This window comes from Rhagoletis zephyria, unplaced genomic scaffold (assembly GCF_001687245.7).
Source record: "Rhagoletis zephyria isolate East Lansing unplaced genomic scaffold, Rhagoletis_zephyria_1.1 Rzeph_scaffold_04521, whole genome shotgun sequence".
Lineage (NCBI taxonomy): Eukaryota > Metazoa > Arthropoda > Insecta > Diptera > Tephritidae > Rhagoletis > Rhagoletis zephyria.
The window spans coordinates 32,928-49,885 of NW_016161604.1; the positions used below are offsets into that span (position 1 = coordinate 32,928).

The 16,958-nt window shown below is 37.7% G+C and overlaps 2 protein-coding genes across 2 annotated transcripts in view; one reads left to right on the plus strand and one right to left on the minus strand.

The window, feature by feature from the left end:
- The window catches only part of LOC108370853 (gamma-aminobutyric acid receptor alpha-like), a 24,892-nt gene extending 14,693 nt beyond the window's left edge, over window positions 1-10,199 (plus strand). The window contains 3 exon segments of the mRNA XM_017626272.1: window positions 6,196-6,558; window positions 7,068-7,772; window positions 9,712-10,199. Of these exon segments, the coding sequence (XP_017481761.1) occupies window positions 6,196-6,558; window positions 7,068-7,772; window positions 9,712-9,944 (1,301 nt within the window). The 3' untranslated portion in view covers window positions 9,945-10,199.
- A 3,137-nt stretch (window positions 10,200-13,336) lies between these two features.
- LOC108370855 (phosphoglycolate phosphatase 1B, chloroplastic-like) lies at window positions 13,337-14,675 on the minus strand. Its single transcript, XM_017626273.1, has 3 exons — window positions 14,565-14,675; window positions 13,659-14,316; window positions 13,337-13,554 (listed from the first exon to the last, which is right to left on the minus strand). The coding sequence occupies exons 1-3, from the start codon at window positions 14,659-14,661 to the stop codon at window positions 13,374-13,376; spliced, it is 936 nt and encodes a 311-aa protein (XP_017481762.1). The 5' UTR covers window positions 14,662-14,675; the 3' UTR covers window positions 13,337-13,373.
- Window positions 14,676-16,958: the final 2,283 nt, after the last annotated feature.

Genomic DNA, 16,958 nt, shown 5'->3' on the forward strand with positions numbered 1-16,958 from the left:
CGAGAGAGAATATATGAAAGTAGAGTTCTCCTCGATCCCCCAAAAACTGAGTTAGTAGACACCTTTACTCACTAGGCTATGGCTGCCATTAGGAAACCCCAATTTAAACTATTTCCCCTAATAATTCCAGAAGGATTCTTGTGGGTAAATTGTGTTGTAAGTAAATTTTTGAATGCGGAAATCTTCTTCAATTATTTACATTAGGTGCCCCATATATTCTTAGGTCTGAATTGGAGTATAATTTTTTGTTGTTCTATCTTATGCCGAATTTCCCCTAGTCATTGAAATTACCAAAAATGTATACCAATTAAAAAATGCCATGTGAAAATGTGACTATTTTTATGAACGTAATGGCACGGAAATTTTTAATGCCCAACATTGTCATTAAGAATGTTGTCATTTAATGCCTAGTGGAAATTTACTATTACTCATCCATATTCGACTCTACGTATTTTTTCAGACATATATATGCACATGACTAACGAGCTCAGATCAAAGAAATATTTAATGTTTCTAAAAAGCCCTATACAAAGTAAAAATTCTTTGTTTGATCAGCAGCTAACTTCATATAGGCATTTTAAAACCAAATATCTTTTTAGTACTTTTTATATTCAGTCACAGAAAAATTCAGCATCTACTACATTTTTTACGTCTTTCAAGCTAATTGCATCCATTAAACATGATTTATATTCGAATGAAATCGATTTTTTTTTGCATTTCAATTTGCACTTTTGATTTTTGAGACGTACCACCAGTCGTATACGTAACATCATTAAAAATCAATTTACACATTACACATCAAATAGACGTGCGTACGACTGCCTACAAAGTACATACTATATATGTACAAATGTATTGTAATGTATGCATATCCGCATAGTAAACCTCAATGTGACACAATTTGAAAGCCGCAAAAACAAATATAGTACATACATATGTATTTAAATGTGTGTGTATTTAAATGTATTTCGCCGCACCGTGAATATACTATATACATAGCTATATCTGCGTAACAGATGTAAACAGTGAATATTTAAAAGAGGATTTTCAGTATAGATGATCTAGTATAGTTATGTGGAGTTTAGGCCAAAAATAGGCTTTGCACATAAATACATATGTACCATCTTACTAACAAAGACCATTGAAGTAGTACCAAGGTACTACTGAGTACACAAGCTGCATCAGTTTGGGACCTGTCCAATCCTCTAACCATTGTTACCTAAAATACTGAACATATTTTACCCCTGACTCGTTTGTTATCCGGTCCAATAGTCCAAAATGCCAGACTACTAAATATAAATAACCCCAAGTGTTTCTATAGTATCTAGTTCGGAACATAGACAAAAAATGTAGTACGTTTTACCACCTTGTCTTCATCACAACATCTCCTGCAGAGAAAATTAATTGATATGTGCCATCATGTGTGCATTGTTGTAATACGAAAATAATCTTTGATAATCCCGGTAAGAGCTCTTACAATTTTAATCCATAAGTTAATATTTAGTCCATGGGTTAGTATTGGCATTAATCAATGTGAAGATACAGATATTTTGTCGAGAATTTCTGACCGGTCCTTCTAAAAAGAAGAGAGCCAAATCCTTGCTATGAATGGCTATCTAGTATTGGTAGATACGTCTCCGATTTTTATTTATTATTTAGACTGTTTTCTCAACTTCGAATTTACTAACCCGCCTCTCTACAGGTCATTTTGTTGTTATAATTAGCTGCTAGATGTTTCTTAAATCTCTTCTCAATTTTTCTTCCTCATTTTTATATCTGAGCGCACTTGTGCACAAGGGTATCATAACTTTGTTCGTATAACGGTTGTTTGTAACACCTAAAGAAATCGAGATAGATACAGACAAATGTTGGTAGGTTGGTATTGAAAATGGGCGAAGTCGGACTTATAACGGTATTTTCGACAAATGTTAAAACTACGATATTTCAGTAAATCTTGCATCGAATTTGTTTAAAATTAGTACGTGAATTAGAATTTTGGTACAAAATAATATGATTAGGAAATTTTTGGAAAATGGGCACGACCCCGCCCACTTATGGTGAAATGCTGTACCTCAGTAGCCGCTTCACTAATTCTCGGTGAAGGTTTTCTTAAAATCCAGTTAAAAAATCTCTTGAAAATCTTATAAATCGGACAATAACCGCGCTCAGCTCCCATATAACGGTAATTTACAGTAGAACGAAAACTGAGATAAATCAGTAATTACCAAAGCTAATTGACTCCAAATCGATCACTGCAATAACCACTTAGCAGAAAATTAGATTATCATAAATTTTGGATCTTGGGCGTGGCGCCGCCCATTTATGACCACAAATGTGTATCTCGGTAAAAGATTTATCGATTTCTACCAAACTCGGTGCACTTAATAACCGTGGTACGAAAAAGCAATTCGTTGAAAATCATTCAAATCGGACTAAAATTACACACACCTCACGTATAACGCTAAATTTGAGATATAGAAAACCTCAGATATTTCCATGACTGAGGGCGCTCATTTACTCCAAATTAATGGTTACAACAATCTCTTAAGAAATAAGAGTGTTATAGACTTTTAGTTAGTTTAGCGAAAATTGAAACGACGATATCTTCGCCCGAACTTATGCTTCTTTACTTGTTTACTTTTAGTAGCTCCGAAGAGGTGACTTCTTAGAGATTCAAGAGATCATTTGATAGATATTCCGCTATCTCCACATTCGAATAATGTAAGCACAAAGCATGAGCTGTCATTTTGTATAGTGCCATAATATTAAGTTCAGGTTCCTTTGGTGCTGAAGGCGGGTTTTTTAAAGCATCCCATGATGATTAAATGGTTCTAAATTGGTTAGATCTGATAATGCTATTATCACACGTGCAGAGTTTAGTATGTCATTTCATCGTAAATAGACTTACGCCAAACAACACTTGCAAATTGTGCAAATGTATTTCGTAAACCGTGGTTCAGTTCGGGAATGTCCATTTGCGATCGACATAATCACGATTTTTGTATCACGTATACTCTTAATGAGCCATGTCCAGCGTTGGCAGAATTGGCCTACGACCTTATAAAATGCAGTTTGTGTAGCAATTAGAGATGAGCACGACACTAAATATTTTATTTTATCTCGATCCCACTCAACCCGAAATTTAGTTTTTAAGTACCGTAAGTATGTAACGCCATCACTAAGTTTCAATTTAAAGTTCTGCGACTCTAAAAAATTTATTAGAAAATCTTGTAAAACTATAATTCGAAAGATCAATAAAAAACAAACTTTGCAGATAACCTAAGCGGTCGAATTTCCACCCTAGTACCGTTTAAATTTTAATAATTTTCCACTATGAACTATCTTCTAAGCTATTCCAAGTGTGTGCAAAACCTGCATATATGTACTTATAATAGTGGTTTCACAGCTTTGCTTTGCTGGGGTGCCTCGGCGCATACGTAACCTCAATACAAAATAATTAAGTTGTTGTCAAGTGTTTGATTCATTTGCAACATACGCTGTTTATTGTTTTGCGCTTACTTCTGACATTTGATTTTTCTTGCAATATTTTTTGCTGACTTCTAAAATAAGCAAAATAAAAAAAGCAGAGCGACTGTCTACTTCCTGTCTTTGCGTGCAAAAGATACTAGGGGCGAGTGCACATAAATTTTAATGAATTCCATATTTTGAAATTCAAATTTGTGCAAAGTGCATGCGGAATTCGGGTAGAAGACAATATTCTTACACATATGCGAATATTGTAGCTTGCGAAATTAAAAAATGTATACTTGTAACACCCATTTTAACTACATACATACATACATACATGCATACAAAAAATTGTATTGCTGATTTCAAACTTACATTCTAAGCAGTTCAAAACCTATCTGCTGACTCTCATTAACTCGTCAACTGCCAAACAACAACGGAAATTAGTACGGTAAAGGAAAAGGAAACAAGGTTGTAATGGTATTTGGCTGTTTATTGAAATCAACGAATGCGAAGGAGTGAAAGAAATTAAAGGAAAATGTTGAAACAAATGTTTAAATGAACTAAAAAAGTATAAATAATCAGATGAGACGCAAATTAGTGTGAAGATGCAAAAAAATCTCATCAATCAATCGCAAGGGGAAAGCCGATGAGACAACCATTCCTCACAAGTACCGCTGCGGCACACATACACACATAAAAGTATTTTCATTTTTTGCGTACAAATTATGTCTGAGTAGATTACATGCCTTATTGGCATTTTCATTACAGTTCGATGGCCACAGGGCGTGTCTAGCCTTCGTTGATATTTGCTGGATACGAATTTTTTGAATTTTTGCCTTGCCAGTAAACTACAAAATAAATCAATTCCAATACAAATCAATGAAAATAGTTACTTCCATCTGCAGAAACTCATTTATTCTACCAAGTACATACTCGTACATATGTAACGAAGGTGAGCAGCTTCAGCAGTTTTGTAGTGTGCCACCTGAATGAATCAATTTAGTACTGTCTGACACTTGAATTGAGTAAACATGCAAACACATTTTGCTAACTGCGACAATGACAATAAAAACAGAGCACCAACAACAACAGCGCAATTTGTGTAACGAGCTAAAGAAACATCAGATAGGTATGCAAAAAACGAATGATTAAAGAAGCAAACGCCTGCCCTAATATTGTTATGTAACCATATGCGAATATATGTTGATTTAGCTTCTCTCTTATATACATACTTACATATGTGTCTATGTCATAGGTTATTTCTTCTCAGCAAGCTTAAATGAATCACTTAACCATGTAACAACAGGCATTGAAATTTTATCTCATATATACAGTTACTCAAACAAGTGTTCACAATAGAGATCGGCGCGAGATAGAGGGTACTGATAATTATTTTACTCATAATGATTACCGTCACTGACAGCAAGAAATGAAACAACACGTTTTGTGTCTTTATTTTAAAAGATATTCTCTTAATACAATTTTAAACAGTTTGCACAAGAAATTAGTAACCAATCTCTACGAAAATATCACTTTTATTATTTTTTGGACAAAACTTTACCATACAGACGGAAGCATGGATTTTTGTTCCATTTTTAATTATATGTTTTGTGATTTTCCTTTAATTTTTAGATTTTATTATTTTAAAAAGTTTTTTTTTTTTCATTTCATATATTTTCATATTTTTATTTGTTTTCTGTATTTAATTTAGCTTTCAGATTTTATTGTTTTAAAGAGAAAAAAAAATAATTTTTTATTTCATTTAATGATTATTTTTTTGTCTCTTCTTTTTTTAATGAAGGTGTTGTTTCTTATTTATTTTTAGATTTCTGTTTTTTATTTAATTTTTTTATTTTATGTAATTTTTAGGGAACTTATTTAATTTTTTCTTTTTTAATTTAGTTTTTTTTAATAAAATATTTTTTTAATTATTAGATTATATTATTTTTTTAAAGAAGAAATATTCATTTTTATTCATTATTCTTAGGAACGTATTTAATTTTTTATTTTAGTTTTCTTTTAATTAAATGTACATATAAGGGCGATAACGCGCTGCATTCATATTTAATATATAACAAAAAGCAGCGCTGCACATTCTAGAAGTGCCTAAGAAGTTTGCAGCGTAGGTTCCTTTAAAAAATATCTATATATTTTTCTTTTAATTATTTATTTTTTTTTTCAAAAAGGAAATTGCCTGCCGAGGGGCAACCGCTGTAAAGAAAAAACCTTTTTTCTAAATTTTTTTGCGATGTTGCTTTGATCAGGGCTTGGACCCAGTCGCTGCGGAGTGGAAGTGCTCACTGCTTACCACTACACCACAGCGGCAGCTTTTAGAAAAGACAATTTTTTGGATGGTGGGCGGTATAGAAATGATAGCAGGATCTTACCAGCCACGTCGGCCGCCCACAGACTTTAGCTACTTCTTAAACACTTATCAATGCAATTTTGGTTTTTCGCAGTGCCAGATGTTACTCTTATTTACTTCATTTATCACTTGCGTACTTGAAATTCATTACTTACTCAACTCACTTAATACCTTCCATCAGAAAATGTTGTGAAACTCACTGACACTCTCAACAATCGCTTGTCTAACAATCTCACAATCGCTAAACTCGTTGACACGCTGCAGTTACGCAAACAAATGAACTCATTTTCTGCTACATACATACATTTTTTTTTTTTACATTTTAACTAACACTTTCCTTCTCTTCACTCACACTACAGTTGGCTACACGACAGCGGATGTTGTTTATCGTTGGAATCGCGAGCGACCAGCTGTTGCCATTGCTGAGGATATGAAATTGTCACAATTCGATTTGGTTGATTGCCCCGCTGGCAACCTCACCGATGTGATCTACAAAGCCGCTGCACCGCATGATGCAACATCGGACAGCAGCAACAATAGGGGTGGCAATAGAAATAGCAACAATTACTACTACAACAACAAGAATACGGGCAACGATTTCAACCACAATCGTTACAATCAGAAATATGGCAGCAAATCGATGAGTACGTTTGCGGGGCCGGGTGCAAAGAATCAACATGTACGCGGTACTGGGTCGCAGTTGGACAAAGGTGCCTTTGGTGGTGGTGGTGGTGGTGGTGGTGTGGGTGTTGGTGCGGGACGCGGTGGTTTTGGGGTTGGTAGTAATTTGGATGCACCGGGTTCAGTGCGTTTCGAATCGAGTCGGGCGTGTAAGTAAAGATTTGATTTATTTGGTATTATTTGTTTTTATTTGTTAAAGGGGGCTACTTTTTGTTTGATTTTTTTCCTTTTTTTTAGTTTTTTTTCGGTTACTCATACGTCATGTAGGTCAACCAGTCGCTGAGTACGAATGATTTAGTTGAGCTCTAAGAGATAATAAATCATGGGAATAGCCAAAGCGCATTGAACCACTGCAGTGATTAATATGCACCAACAACAACAACAATGCACTATGTAGCCATAGGCAAAGCAATTGATTAGTCACACAAAAATAAAAATAAAATAAAAACTTTTTTAATTGATAGCACTTCATTTAAGTTTTCGCAATGCACTAAACATATTTTTCTCGTTTCTCTCTCTCTCTCTCTTTTCCTGTCCCCTATACCAACAGCTGAGTACTCAATGTTAATGGTTAATTTTCACCTACAACGCCATATGGGCAATTTTCTCATACAAGTCTACGGCCCTTGCTGTCTACTGGTCGTTCTATCCTGGGTCTCGTTCTGGCTTAATCGTGAAGCTACCGCAGATCGCGTCTCGCTGGGCATAACCACCGTACTGACAATGACATTTCTCGGTTTGGAGGCACGTACCGATCTGCCAAAGGTGCCTTACCTCACCGCATTGGATTTCTTCGTATTCCTCTCTTTCGCCTTCATCTTTGCTACAATTCTACAATTCGCTGTCGTACATTACTTTACCAAATATGGTTCGGGCGAATGTTATTTCATTATAGAGGAAATGGATTCGGATACCGAATCGGATGCTGATGCACGTACGCTTAAAAGCGAATTCAATGAGAGCACCGATTCAAGGCTCTATGAAGTTATACCGCTTTCGATGTGTTCGATACCGATACATGGCGCGGGCAAAGGTTCGACGAGCAGCAGCGGCATCGGTGTGGGTGCACGGTCTCGTCGCAATTCAGGCGCGAATCGGCGTATGCTTGCCGGCGGTAGAAATGAAGCTGCTGGTGGTGGTCGTTACAACTTCAATTGTTTCGCGTGGCCATGTTTCCGACGTCGCAAGCGAGGGCGCGTCGGGTTCGATATGTCCGACGAGGATGATGAGGAGGCACATTTGCGAGCGAGTGAAGGTAAGAATGTTGAAGCTTTTCGTAATATTTTCGCAACTGCGAACTTAGGAAATAGAATATACTCACAGTTAGTAAAAGGTGGATAAAATCTTGAGTTCAGGGTAGGTCCGTTGTTTTCGTCTAGTTCCGCACCCTATGAGACTTCCGCCAAGCATGACTCCATTTTTCACTGTCTTGCTCCATGTACGAATGATTCGGATGAGTGATTTCCTCCAAATGCTCGGCGAATCAGCCGTCTTGCATCCTCAAAATGCGCCATTCGAAGAACACATGGTTTACATCTACTATAACATCCCCTCCGCAGTGGTCGCCTACAGGATCAGATTCATGTTTAAACCGGTATAAATACAAGTTAAGTAAAAGTCTACTTCGCCGTGCGTTTTGTCAAGCCAGCGATTCATATCCGGGATACAGCGAGTTGTCCCATTGTTGCCGGGCTAGCCTGCAGGCATCTTTTACCGTGGAAGTTTTAATTTCGCTCCCAAAAAGCTTTGCTGCTGCCCGATGGGCTACAATCTAGCGACAACCAATGCTGCCTCATCCGAGACTGCTTCGAACGCACAGCATACCCGAAGGGCACATAATCTGTGGCGATGATTTCACACCGCGGAAGTACGATGAGTGTTGCAATGCTCTGTGCCAAACAGGCGCCTCCGTTTTCTGCTCCTCCAGCTTAAGGCCATTTTTTTCTTGAAGCCACCATTGTACGGCTTCTATGGCTTTATTGCCTTTATCGCAAATTTCGCTTAAGTGTTTCCCAGTAACTACAACCACGATGTCATCCGCAAAACCAATTACCTCGGTCGCCTTGGGTACCTTAAGGCGAAGAACTCCGTCGTGCATAATGTTCCAAGACAAAAGTCCAAGCACAGAGTCTTGGGGAACGCCGCTTGAGATTTTTCGACTTTTCACACCTGCTGAGGTTTCGTACTCCAAACGGCCTTCTAAGTAGCTTGTATGGGCATTCTAAGGTATAAAGCTACCCTGATATGAACCAGTGCGTCTAGGATTTTTGCCCAGTTCCGAGCCAACACGAGCCACTGATTGCGTCGCGTTTCAGCTGGGTAACAATGTTTACTGAGTGAATGATGGATCTCCCTTTTCGGAAGCAAAACTTGGACCTCGTTTTCGAGACGGCTGCATATAACACGTTCAAGGACCTTTCCCTCCGCATAGAGCAGGCGTATGGGCATCTAGCTGGAAGGTTCCGTCAGTGGTTTACCGGGTTTGGGTAGCAATACCTCTTCCAAAGTGATGGGAATGTTCCCTCCGCTGGGCATCCCTTAAATAGGTTCGTGAATGCTGATAGGAAACTGGTGAGGGCTAGTTTCAAAACTAAATTAGGAACACCGGCAGGAACGGGGGACTTATTTTCCTTTACATTTTTGGAAGCCTGCAGCCGTTTAGTGCATGGAGTTGCATTCAAATCTTCTACAGAACAACTTCCAGAGCACGTGGAAATCATTACAGACGTATGGCGTTTCCTTGCCTACTCATTGCCCTCTGCGCACAAATCTAAAGAAAAGGGCAACAAAAGGGTAACATTTTTTGTCGAAAAGAAAGCGCCATTGAATTTGACGCTGAACTGAAAAATCTGCAATGCAACTTAATTCAAAACATAATTTCCAGGGAAATCTCATGCAAGCTGTTTAGTAGGTAGTACATATTTAGTTGTTATTCTAGCACAAGTCTTCGTTCACCACTCGTGGTGAAAAATTATTTTGAGAGAAAGCACTACTTACTGAATACCAGCACAAGTTTCCCCATTGAAGGAATCACCTAACGCCGTGTTTTCACGGGGCATTTAATGTAAATTGTTTTTTGTGTTTATAAAAATAGTAATACAATTCATTTTCATGTGACAATTTCAAATGGCACAAATTTTTGTTATATCCACGCCCCGTTTACAAAAATTTCTTTGCTTCTTCTCTCCATTCAGAACCCACTCCACATCGTGCCTCCGGCAAGAGACGCATGTCCTTCTATCGACGCGAAGAGTTAGAGGCGCGTCGCAAAGGTAAGCGTGTGCCGCAGTACAATTCCGTTTCGAAAATCGATCGCGCATCACGTATCGTCTTTCCGATGCTCTTTCTACTCATCAATGTATTCTATTGGTATGGTTATTTGTCGCGCAGCTCACGAATATTAGCGAATACGCCAACGACCACCTGATGTTACCTTTTAGCAATTTAGAGCAAGTCCGAGAGGAAATCAAACGAATGGCAATGGAGCAGCGTGTAAGGGGCGTAGCATCACTTACTTATTTGGAATAAAACCTTATTAATTTGCTAAATGCTGGTAGTACGAATTTGGTGTGATGATAAATTATTTAAATCAAAAACATATTTTTAGAAAGAGAAAATTTAGGAACAAATGCTGCCGTTTACATTGAAAAAAAAAAAACGGGAAAACAACAAATTTCAAGAGGCTTACGTCTGCTCTCTGTCATTGCTTAAACACGTTTTTTGCTTAACAACTGCAAATTTAATTTCTTCTTAACTAAATTGCTAAAATAAGGAAAATATCTAAATAGAAACTTGAAAAAGGACTTGGAAAATACAAAAAGCACAGACAAAGAAAAAAAAAATTAAAAAAAAAATAAAGATACAAGAGTAATTACAATTAGTTGATGTAAGCATTTAAGTAATTAAATCAAATTTTACTTAAGAAGTGTCATACAACAAAAGAAAACACAATTTATTAAATTCCAATGTGATGAAACAGTTTAGCTTTAACTCGTTAACGGTTTGAACAGTTTGAATGTCACAAAGCTCTAGCATTTGCAAGAGTACAGTGTGCAGTTTTGAGGCCACAGAGCTTATTAATGGGCCTCCGCACACTGGACTGCTCAGTCCGCCTAAAACCGGTTTTGTGTGGATAAGAGGGGGAAGAGAGTTCGAGTTTACCTCGTTCATTTCAGTCGCGGATAGACGGTGGACTGACACGCACACATAGACAACATGTTTTGTATTTCGTTTTGTTTACAAATGCCACCATGCACTAACACAATCAAGCGAAATTCATGTATACAAAACTGAAACCTCTTTTCGGTCGACTGCTCAGTCCAGTGTGCGTTCGAGTGGTGGACTGCTCAGTCCGACTGAGCAGGCTAGTGTGCGGAGGCCCAATGTTTCAAAATTATGCATAGGATTGTGTGAATGAGGAGAGTGCGTTTGAAAGTGTTTGTATTAGTGAAGATTGTGTACAGTGCCGTCTGAGTAACACGGGCCGAAAATAAAATACTAAATATGTGCGTGAATTTAATAAATGATAATGAAATGTATTAAAATTATCAACTCTTTTGTTAAGAAGCTAGAAAATAATCGTAAACTGCCTAATGGCTAAAATATTACCGTTAGCTTTATTTTGGATAAGTAATAATGTAAGAAAAAATTTAAATGTACTAAACATTCGTACAATAAAAGAAGTTTAACATTATTGAAGTAGACAAATCTAATCTGTAATTATTTTGGTAGCATCCGACGGATGCCATCCGCACGGATCTAATCCGATTCGCACTGTCATAACAAGCGAATGAGAAGGATTAGATTCATGAGAATGTCATCCCTCGGAAACAGACAGATACCATTCGCACGAATCTAATCCTTTGCCCTCGCTTATTCCGACAGTGCGAATCTGATGACATCCGTGCGGATGCCATCGGTCGGATATCGTAATAGGCATGATTACCATGCAACTCCTTCCAAATAGGAGCCAAGCAACCTACGCTTATATTTATTCTTAAAAGTACATTACTCTATGTATGACACAATTTATAGCAACAATGCTAAGTATGATCGAAGGTTTGATCAAAGCGCGGAATTAAACGCCTCCACGCAGTTTGTGCACTTAGGGTATTCGATGATATGAAGCCTTACTTCATTCTAACCTATCACGTAATGACCTGTTAGAACTCCCACCGATAGCAAGAAATCCTAAAAGTTCAATGGACCGCTTCCGGTCTGCAGGTGGTCAGAAGGCTTTAGGCTCCTTATATTCCAAAGTCTTCGCCTAGCGCCCGCTGAGCTGGCTACGTGTTCAGAAGTGGCCCACACAAAGTCAGGGGTGCACTTCCTCAAGGGTTCCCTGTCTTGCCAGTTCATCGGCTATGCAGTTTGCAATGATTATTCTGTAACCCGAAACTCAAATAAGCTTAATACAGTAGTAAAACGATACAGTCGAAAAGGGAGTCAAACAATCCTCCACTGTTCTCGAACGAATGATCAAGAAGCCAAGAGCCCTGACGGCGTCCTTAAAAGCTCTCACACTGGAAAACAAACAATCCGAAGCTTCCTTTATGGCGGCTATCTCTGCTTGGAAAACGCAGAAGTATTCCGGAAGCCTAAATTTTAGATTGATGGAGAGTTCTTCGCGGAAGACAACTCCCCCAACCTTCTCATTCAGCTTCGATTCATCCGTAAGGTAACCCAGACCTGGCTCGTTGAAATATAGGATGGATCCGAAAACCGGGACCGCATAGTTTAAATCAAATAGAAGGTCAAAATTACTGGTTATCAGTCAACAGAACAACAGCTGCAGCGCTGATGAAACTTTTATTATTAGACAGTGCCCGTAAAAAAGCTAAGATCTGAATATCGTCGAACAACTCAGGCTGATTTAGCGATTCGGTCCTAAAGACATCTACGCTTTTGATTCTCGATTATGATACCATTTCGTAACAAGAAGAAAACGATATCTTCTATTGCCTTCCATATCCTGACCATAGCACCAGTTTAATTCGTGGTCTTCGCCAGATAAGTGGACTTAAAAGAAGAATTTAATTGGAAGAGGCGAAATAGTGTTTCAAAAAAGTTTCGGTAAGATTGTTATATTTTTGATCTAAATATATAAAATCTTGAAAGTTTACATATGTATGTTCATAAATATTTAGGCATTAAGCCTCCAAAGTGTATTAGTCTAAATCGATTTATACGCGGGCAGTCACATAATATATGTTCTGAGGTTTCTCCTCCTACCCAAAAAAAACCTGCATTTCGTCTCCTCAGAGAGCCCAATTTTGTGTAGATGGTACCTCAGTTTGCAGTGCCCTGTCAGGTATCCGGCGAGAGTTCTGCTAAGAGTTAGCATCTGCTCAGAGATTCCGCGAGTGGGAGTTATGAATCTGTTGGACTGCCTTTTTCTCTTTTCTCAGCCTTTTCTTTGCCTTCGAAGCCCTCATGGCTCTGAACCTACCGCAGGGTTACTCTGTTGTTGGTTCCTAGATTTTCTGAGTACTTTTTTTTGCAAAGGTCTACTACTTTTGATACGGTTTAGCAAGCTGTCTGGCTATCCGACATGATGTTTATTGTTGCCACAATTGCGAAAATTTGCGCCTGGAACGCTTTTTTGAAATCTAGGTCCACACACTCCGGCCCCAGTATGCCACCCTCAAGTTTGGAACCATCAGTGTATAAAGTAAGTTCCCCCGCTTAACATGGCGATTATCGTTTTACAGGTATCCCTTTCAGGTATTATTCCTTGTACCTCCAGCACGCGAAGGGATCCCAAGAACGCTAAATTGTTTAAATTCATATTTCCTGGATTCAAAATGAAAACACAATGAGATATTTCTTCAAAATTTATTCACAAAAAAAACGCAGATTAGGAAATTAATTCTGTTAAATTTCCCAATGAGGGTATGAAAAAATCGGGTACATAATAATGTTGGTTTTCACCGGGAGTTTGCAGCACCTCATCCAGTTCATACGCACTGTTATGACCAGTTCCAACTAATAAAGTCTGGAAACCGCAATTGTGGCCAAATAAAATGTCAACCTTGCAGCTGAAAAACCCAAAATGCATCATATAAATTTAGTATTCTTTACTAAAACTGCACGGCACAAGGCTTTCCCCCGTTAACATTGATTAAATTCATATTTCACTCACACATCTCCAATCATGAGCGTCCGCTCGGCCACCAATCTGCCTGACTTAATCAACTCCTCGCAAATCCCCGGATTAGGTTTACCAAACTGCAGCGCCTTACGTCCCACCGTCGTTTCCAAGGCACTCAAAAGCGCACCCGTACCAGGTATACGAAATTCTGGATAACGATGTACCGCATCGGTGTTGGTAGTCATGAATAGACATGCTGCATTTGAGCCCAGAAAATTGGAGGCCTTCAACATTTTGGGAAATGTGATGTGCTCATCGAAACCCACAATGACAGCGCCAACCTCATCAGTCGATTGTGCGGCCACTTGCTGGGCGATGTAGTCACTTAATTTACCTTGTAGGATATCCGGACCGGGACCAAAACTTTCTATGCCCGCTTCTGTTAGCTCCTGCCTTATAGCTTCAGCGCCGATGATGTAAACTTTTTTGCGAAAATTTCGCGCTTGCAGATACTCTACAATAGCATGAATAGGCGCAATAATGCGAGTTTCGGGTATGTCGTAGCCGATCGAAGTCGCTGTCTGCCATATATCACGGCGGGTCTTAATACCGTTATTGGTGACAAAGTAGATTTGTTTGCCGCGCGCCTTCAGCAATGCGATAGCTTCGGGTACACCATCTATGGCGATGCCTTCGTGCCAAAGCACGCCTGAATTGAGAGTAAAAAGTAATTTAGAATTTAGAAATGTAACCCAGCAGGTTGGCTTGCTGGCGTTTATGCTAAGTAGCGTCAAAGAGACTTTCTTGTCAGTGCGTCACCTCTTCGCTTTTGCGCTTTTGGATTCTCTTAGTTATATATGAGACACACTCGCTCAGCACTTTCACTATCTGGCAGACTTTTTGTTAGCGCTTGCGAAAAGTAAATACAAACTCATAAAATACTTCACCAACGCTCACCATCGCAATCCGTGAGTATTGTGTCGAAGCTGTTAAGCCACTTTTCGGCATCGGTTTTTGTTAGCTCCAGCAAATGTTTCGGGTTATTCTTGAACATTTCTTGTCTGTGGTACTTTGNCGTAAAGAACAACGTATCAATAATTTAATAAATCATTTACTAAATTGCAGAATCAACAACAAAATGTATGTATGCTGTGAGAGAGTGGAAAAATGAGCGAATTTTAATGTACTTAGTAGTTATGCAAAAGTTTTTATTAAAGCATGGAGATCGGGTAGAGGGCTCTGGAGTAACAGCTGATCGGTATAAAGTGAAGGAGACAGCATATACACATACGTACATACATTCATGTGCATTTAGTTGTATGTAGAAAGCCATAAAATTATATGTATGTACATAAATAACAGCACACACCTACCCAGCAAAAAAAACATGTGTCCACTTTTAGTGGGGCTATGAATAGGGCTCACTTGGACATTAATTAAATTTTCTTGAACGCTAACTACAGATAATCTGATTTAGATTAAGAGAAGCGGTTGGTGCTTAAAACAAAGTTCCGCGGGCAGCTGATGTCCACTCCGAATACCGAATGCCGGGCCTCTTCCTTCAAGCGGCTGCAGCAGTAGGAATCCGTGACTATATTAACAGGGCAATTCTAGCAACTGCCTTTCAACTCATCACAGTCTTTCGAAAGACAGAAGTCTTTCGTAAGGCAATTGTCAATTCGGCCAACTATCTTGAAAGCTCTTTACTGTCTTTCGAAAAACTTATTGAAAGATCTGCTAACGAGGAGGCCTTAGTGTTATGCTGTTCGCTTTCATTCATTTTTTGTTCTTATTAAATTAAATAAAAAATGTATATATATATATTTTCCTTAAAAAAAGTGACAGCTAATAAATAAAAGAAAAAAATATAAAAAAAAAATTAAAATAAAGCAAAAATAAATATACATTTTTTTTAAAATTAAATTTAAAAACATACTTATTTCTTATTAAAACAATAAAATCTAAAATTTAATTTAGATGAAGAAAAAATTCAATCAAAAAAGAAAAAAATAATACTTAAAGATTCAAAAAAATTACAAAATCTAAAAACTAAAAGAAATTTTAATTGGAAAATAGACAAAAGAAATAAAAATAAAAAGATAAGATCCTAAAAATTTAATGGGATTAAAAAAATATTTTTTTTTTCAAATTTTTTGGATTCACAAGGACGAATCGGTAATTTTTTAAGCTGATAAAGTTAGGAGTACGAAATTCGAAACAAATATTGCGAAATTTCAAGGATAAAATTTTAAAAGGCCATTTTCAATATTTACCAGTCCTTATGCACCAAAAAATTTAATCTGATTGGATTCTACAGAAATTCCTCCTTAATTTGAAGCACATACTTCTTCTCAAAGCACGTTTCACTGAAATGTTTAAATCATTTTTGAATTACTGTCGTCAAAGAGAAAAACTAAAAACACAATTTTACAATATTTGGCCCATGGTTTCGCGAATATATTGATTTTTGTGTGTAAAATTTACTATCGCACGGTATTATTTATATGTATTTACAAAAAATATATATTATTAAATAAAAAAATAAATATAGCCAATACTGGTCAAGAAAAGTAGTTTCTATTATTGCCATTAGTGCAAGTTACAAATCTCGAAAACCCAGGGATTATTTGCCAAGAATCTCGGGATTTTCGGGACTTAAAAAAGGCCGGAACCCGGGATTTTGGGGATCCCGGAATTAACTATCCTAATATTTACCCTTCTAGTCTTCAAACCACTGGTGCGTAGGAAATCGACTGACTCTTTTATAGCTACCATCTTTGCCTCAAAGACGCTGCAGAAATCCAACAGCCTGAAAATGAGATTTATTGAGAGTTCCTGACAGAAAAATACCTTCTCTAACTCGGCCTTTCAGCTTCGATCCATCCGTGAAGATTTTTATTGGACTTCAACTCCAGAGGGGCTGCCGACGGATCTGTTTGGGTCACCTTCGGAGCGCTCCTATGCATTGCTATGCCATCAGGTGCGATAGTGGGCATAGCGTTAAGCGCTAAAGTAGGAGTGGTCACGCTTCCTAACAAGAGTAGACTTTTCTAGTGAATTCTATCAGATAATGATATGAAAAAAACCGTAAAAGCCGTCAGCAAAAAAATAAAAAATTGAATATCAATGCGATTTTTTAGCCGCTCACTTGTTAACTGCCTACCCAAAAAATGTCTAAAAATTCATGTTAAAAAAAAAAAATTGTGGAATTTTTCTAAGTTCTGTATAAAGTTTGAAAGTGCGATTTATATAGTTTTTGTTAAAGCATGAGCCACATCTTTATAAAACAAATATCAAAAAAATTTTAGCTTAAACAAGTAAGAAAGTCTAAGTTCGGGCGGAGCCGAACAT

What these genes read in the sequence shown, in the direction of transcription:
- LOC108370855 (XM_017626273.1), bottom strand. Translation starts at nt 14,661, where the DNA reads ATGTTCAAGAATAACCCGAAACATTTGCTGGAGCTAACAAAAACCGAT. An exon ending in AATACTCACGGATTGCGATG is followed by an intron (nt 14,317 to 14,564) that starts GTGAGCGTTGGT and finishes CTCTCAATTCAG; the next exon opens with GCGTGCTTTGGCACGAAGGC. An exon ending in ACGCTCATGATTGGAGATGT is followed by an intron (nt 13,555 to 13,658) that starts GTGAGTGAAATA and finishes TGGGTTTTTCAG; the next exon opens with CTGCAAGGTTGACATTTTAT.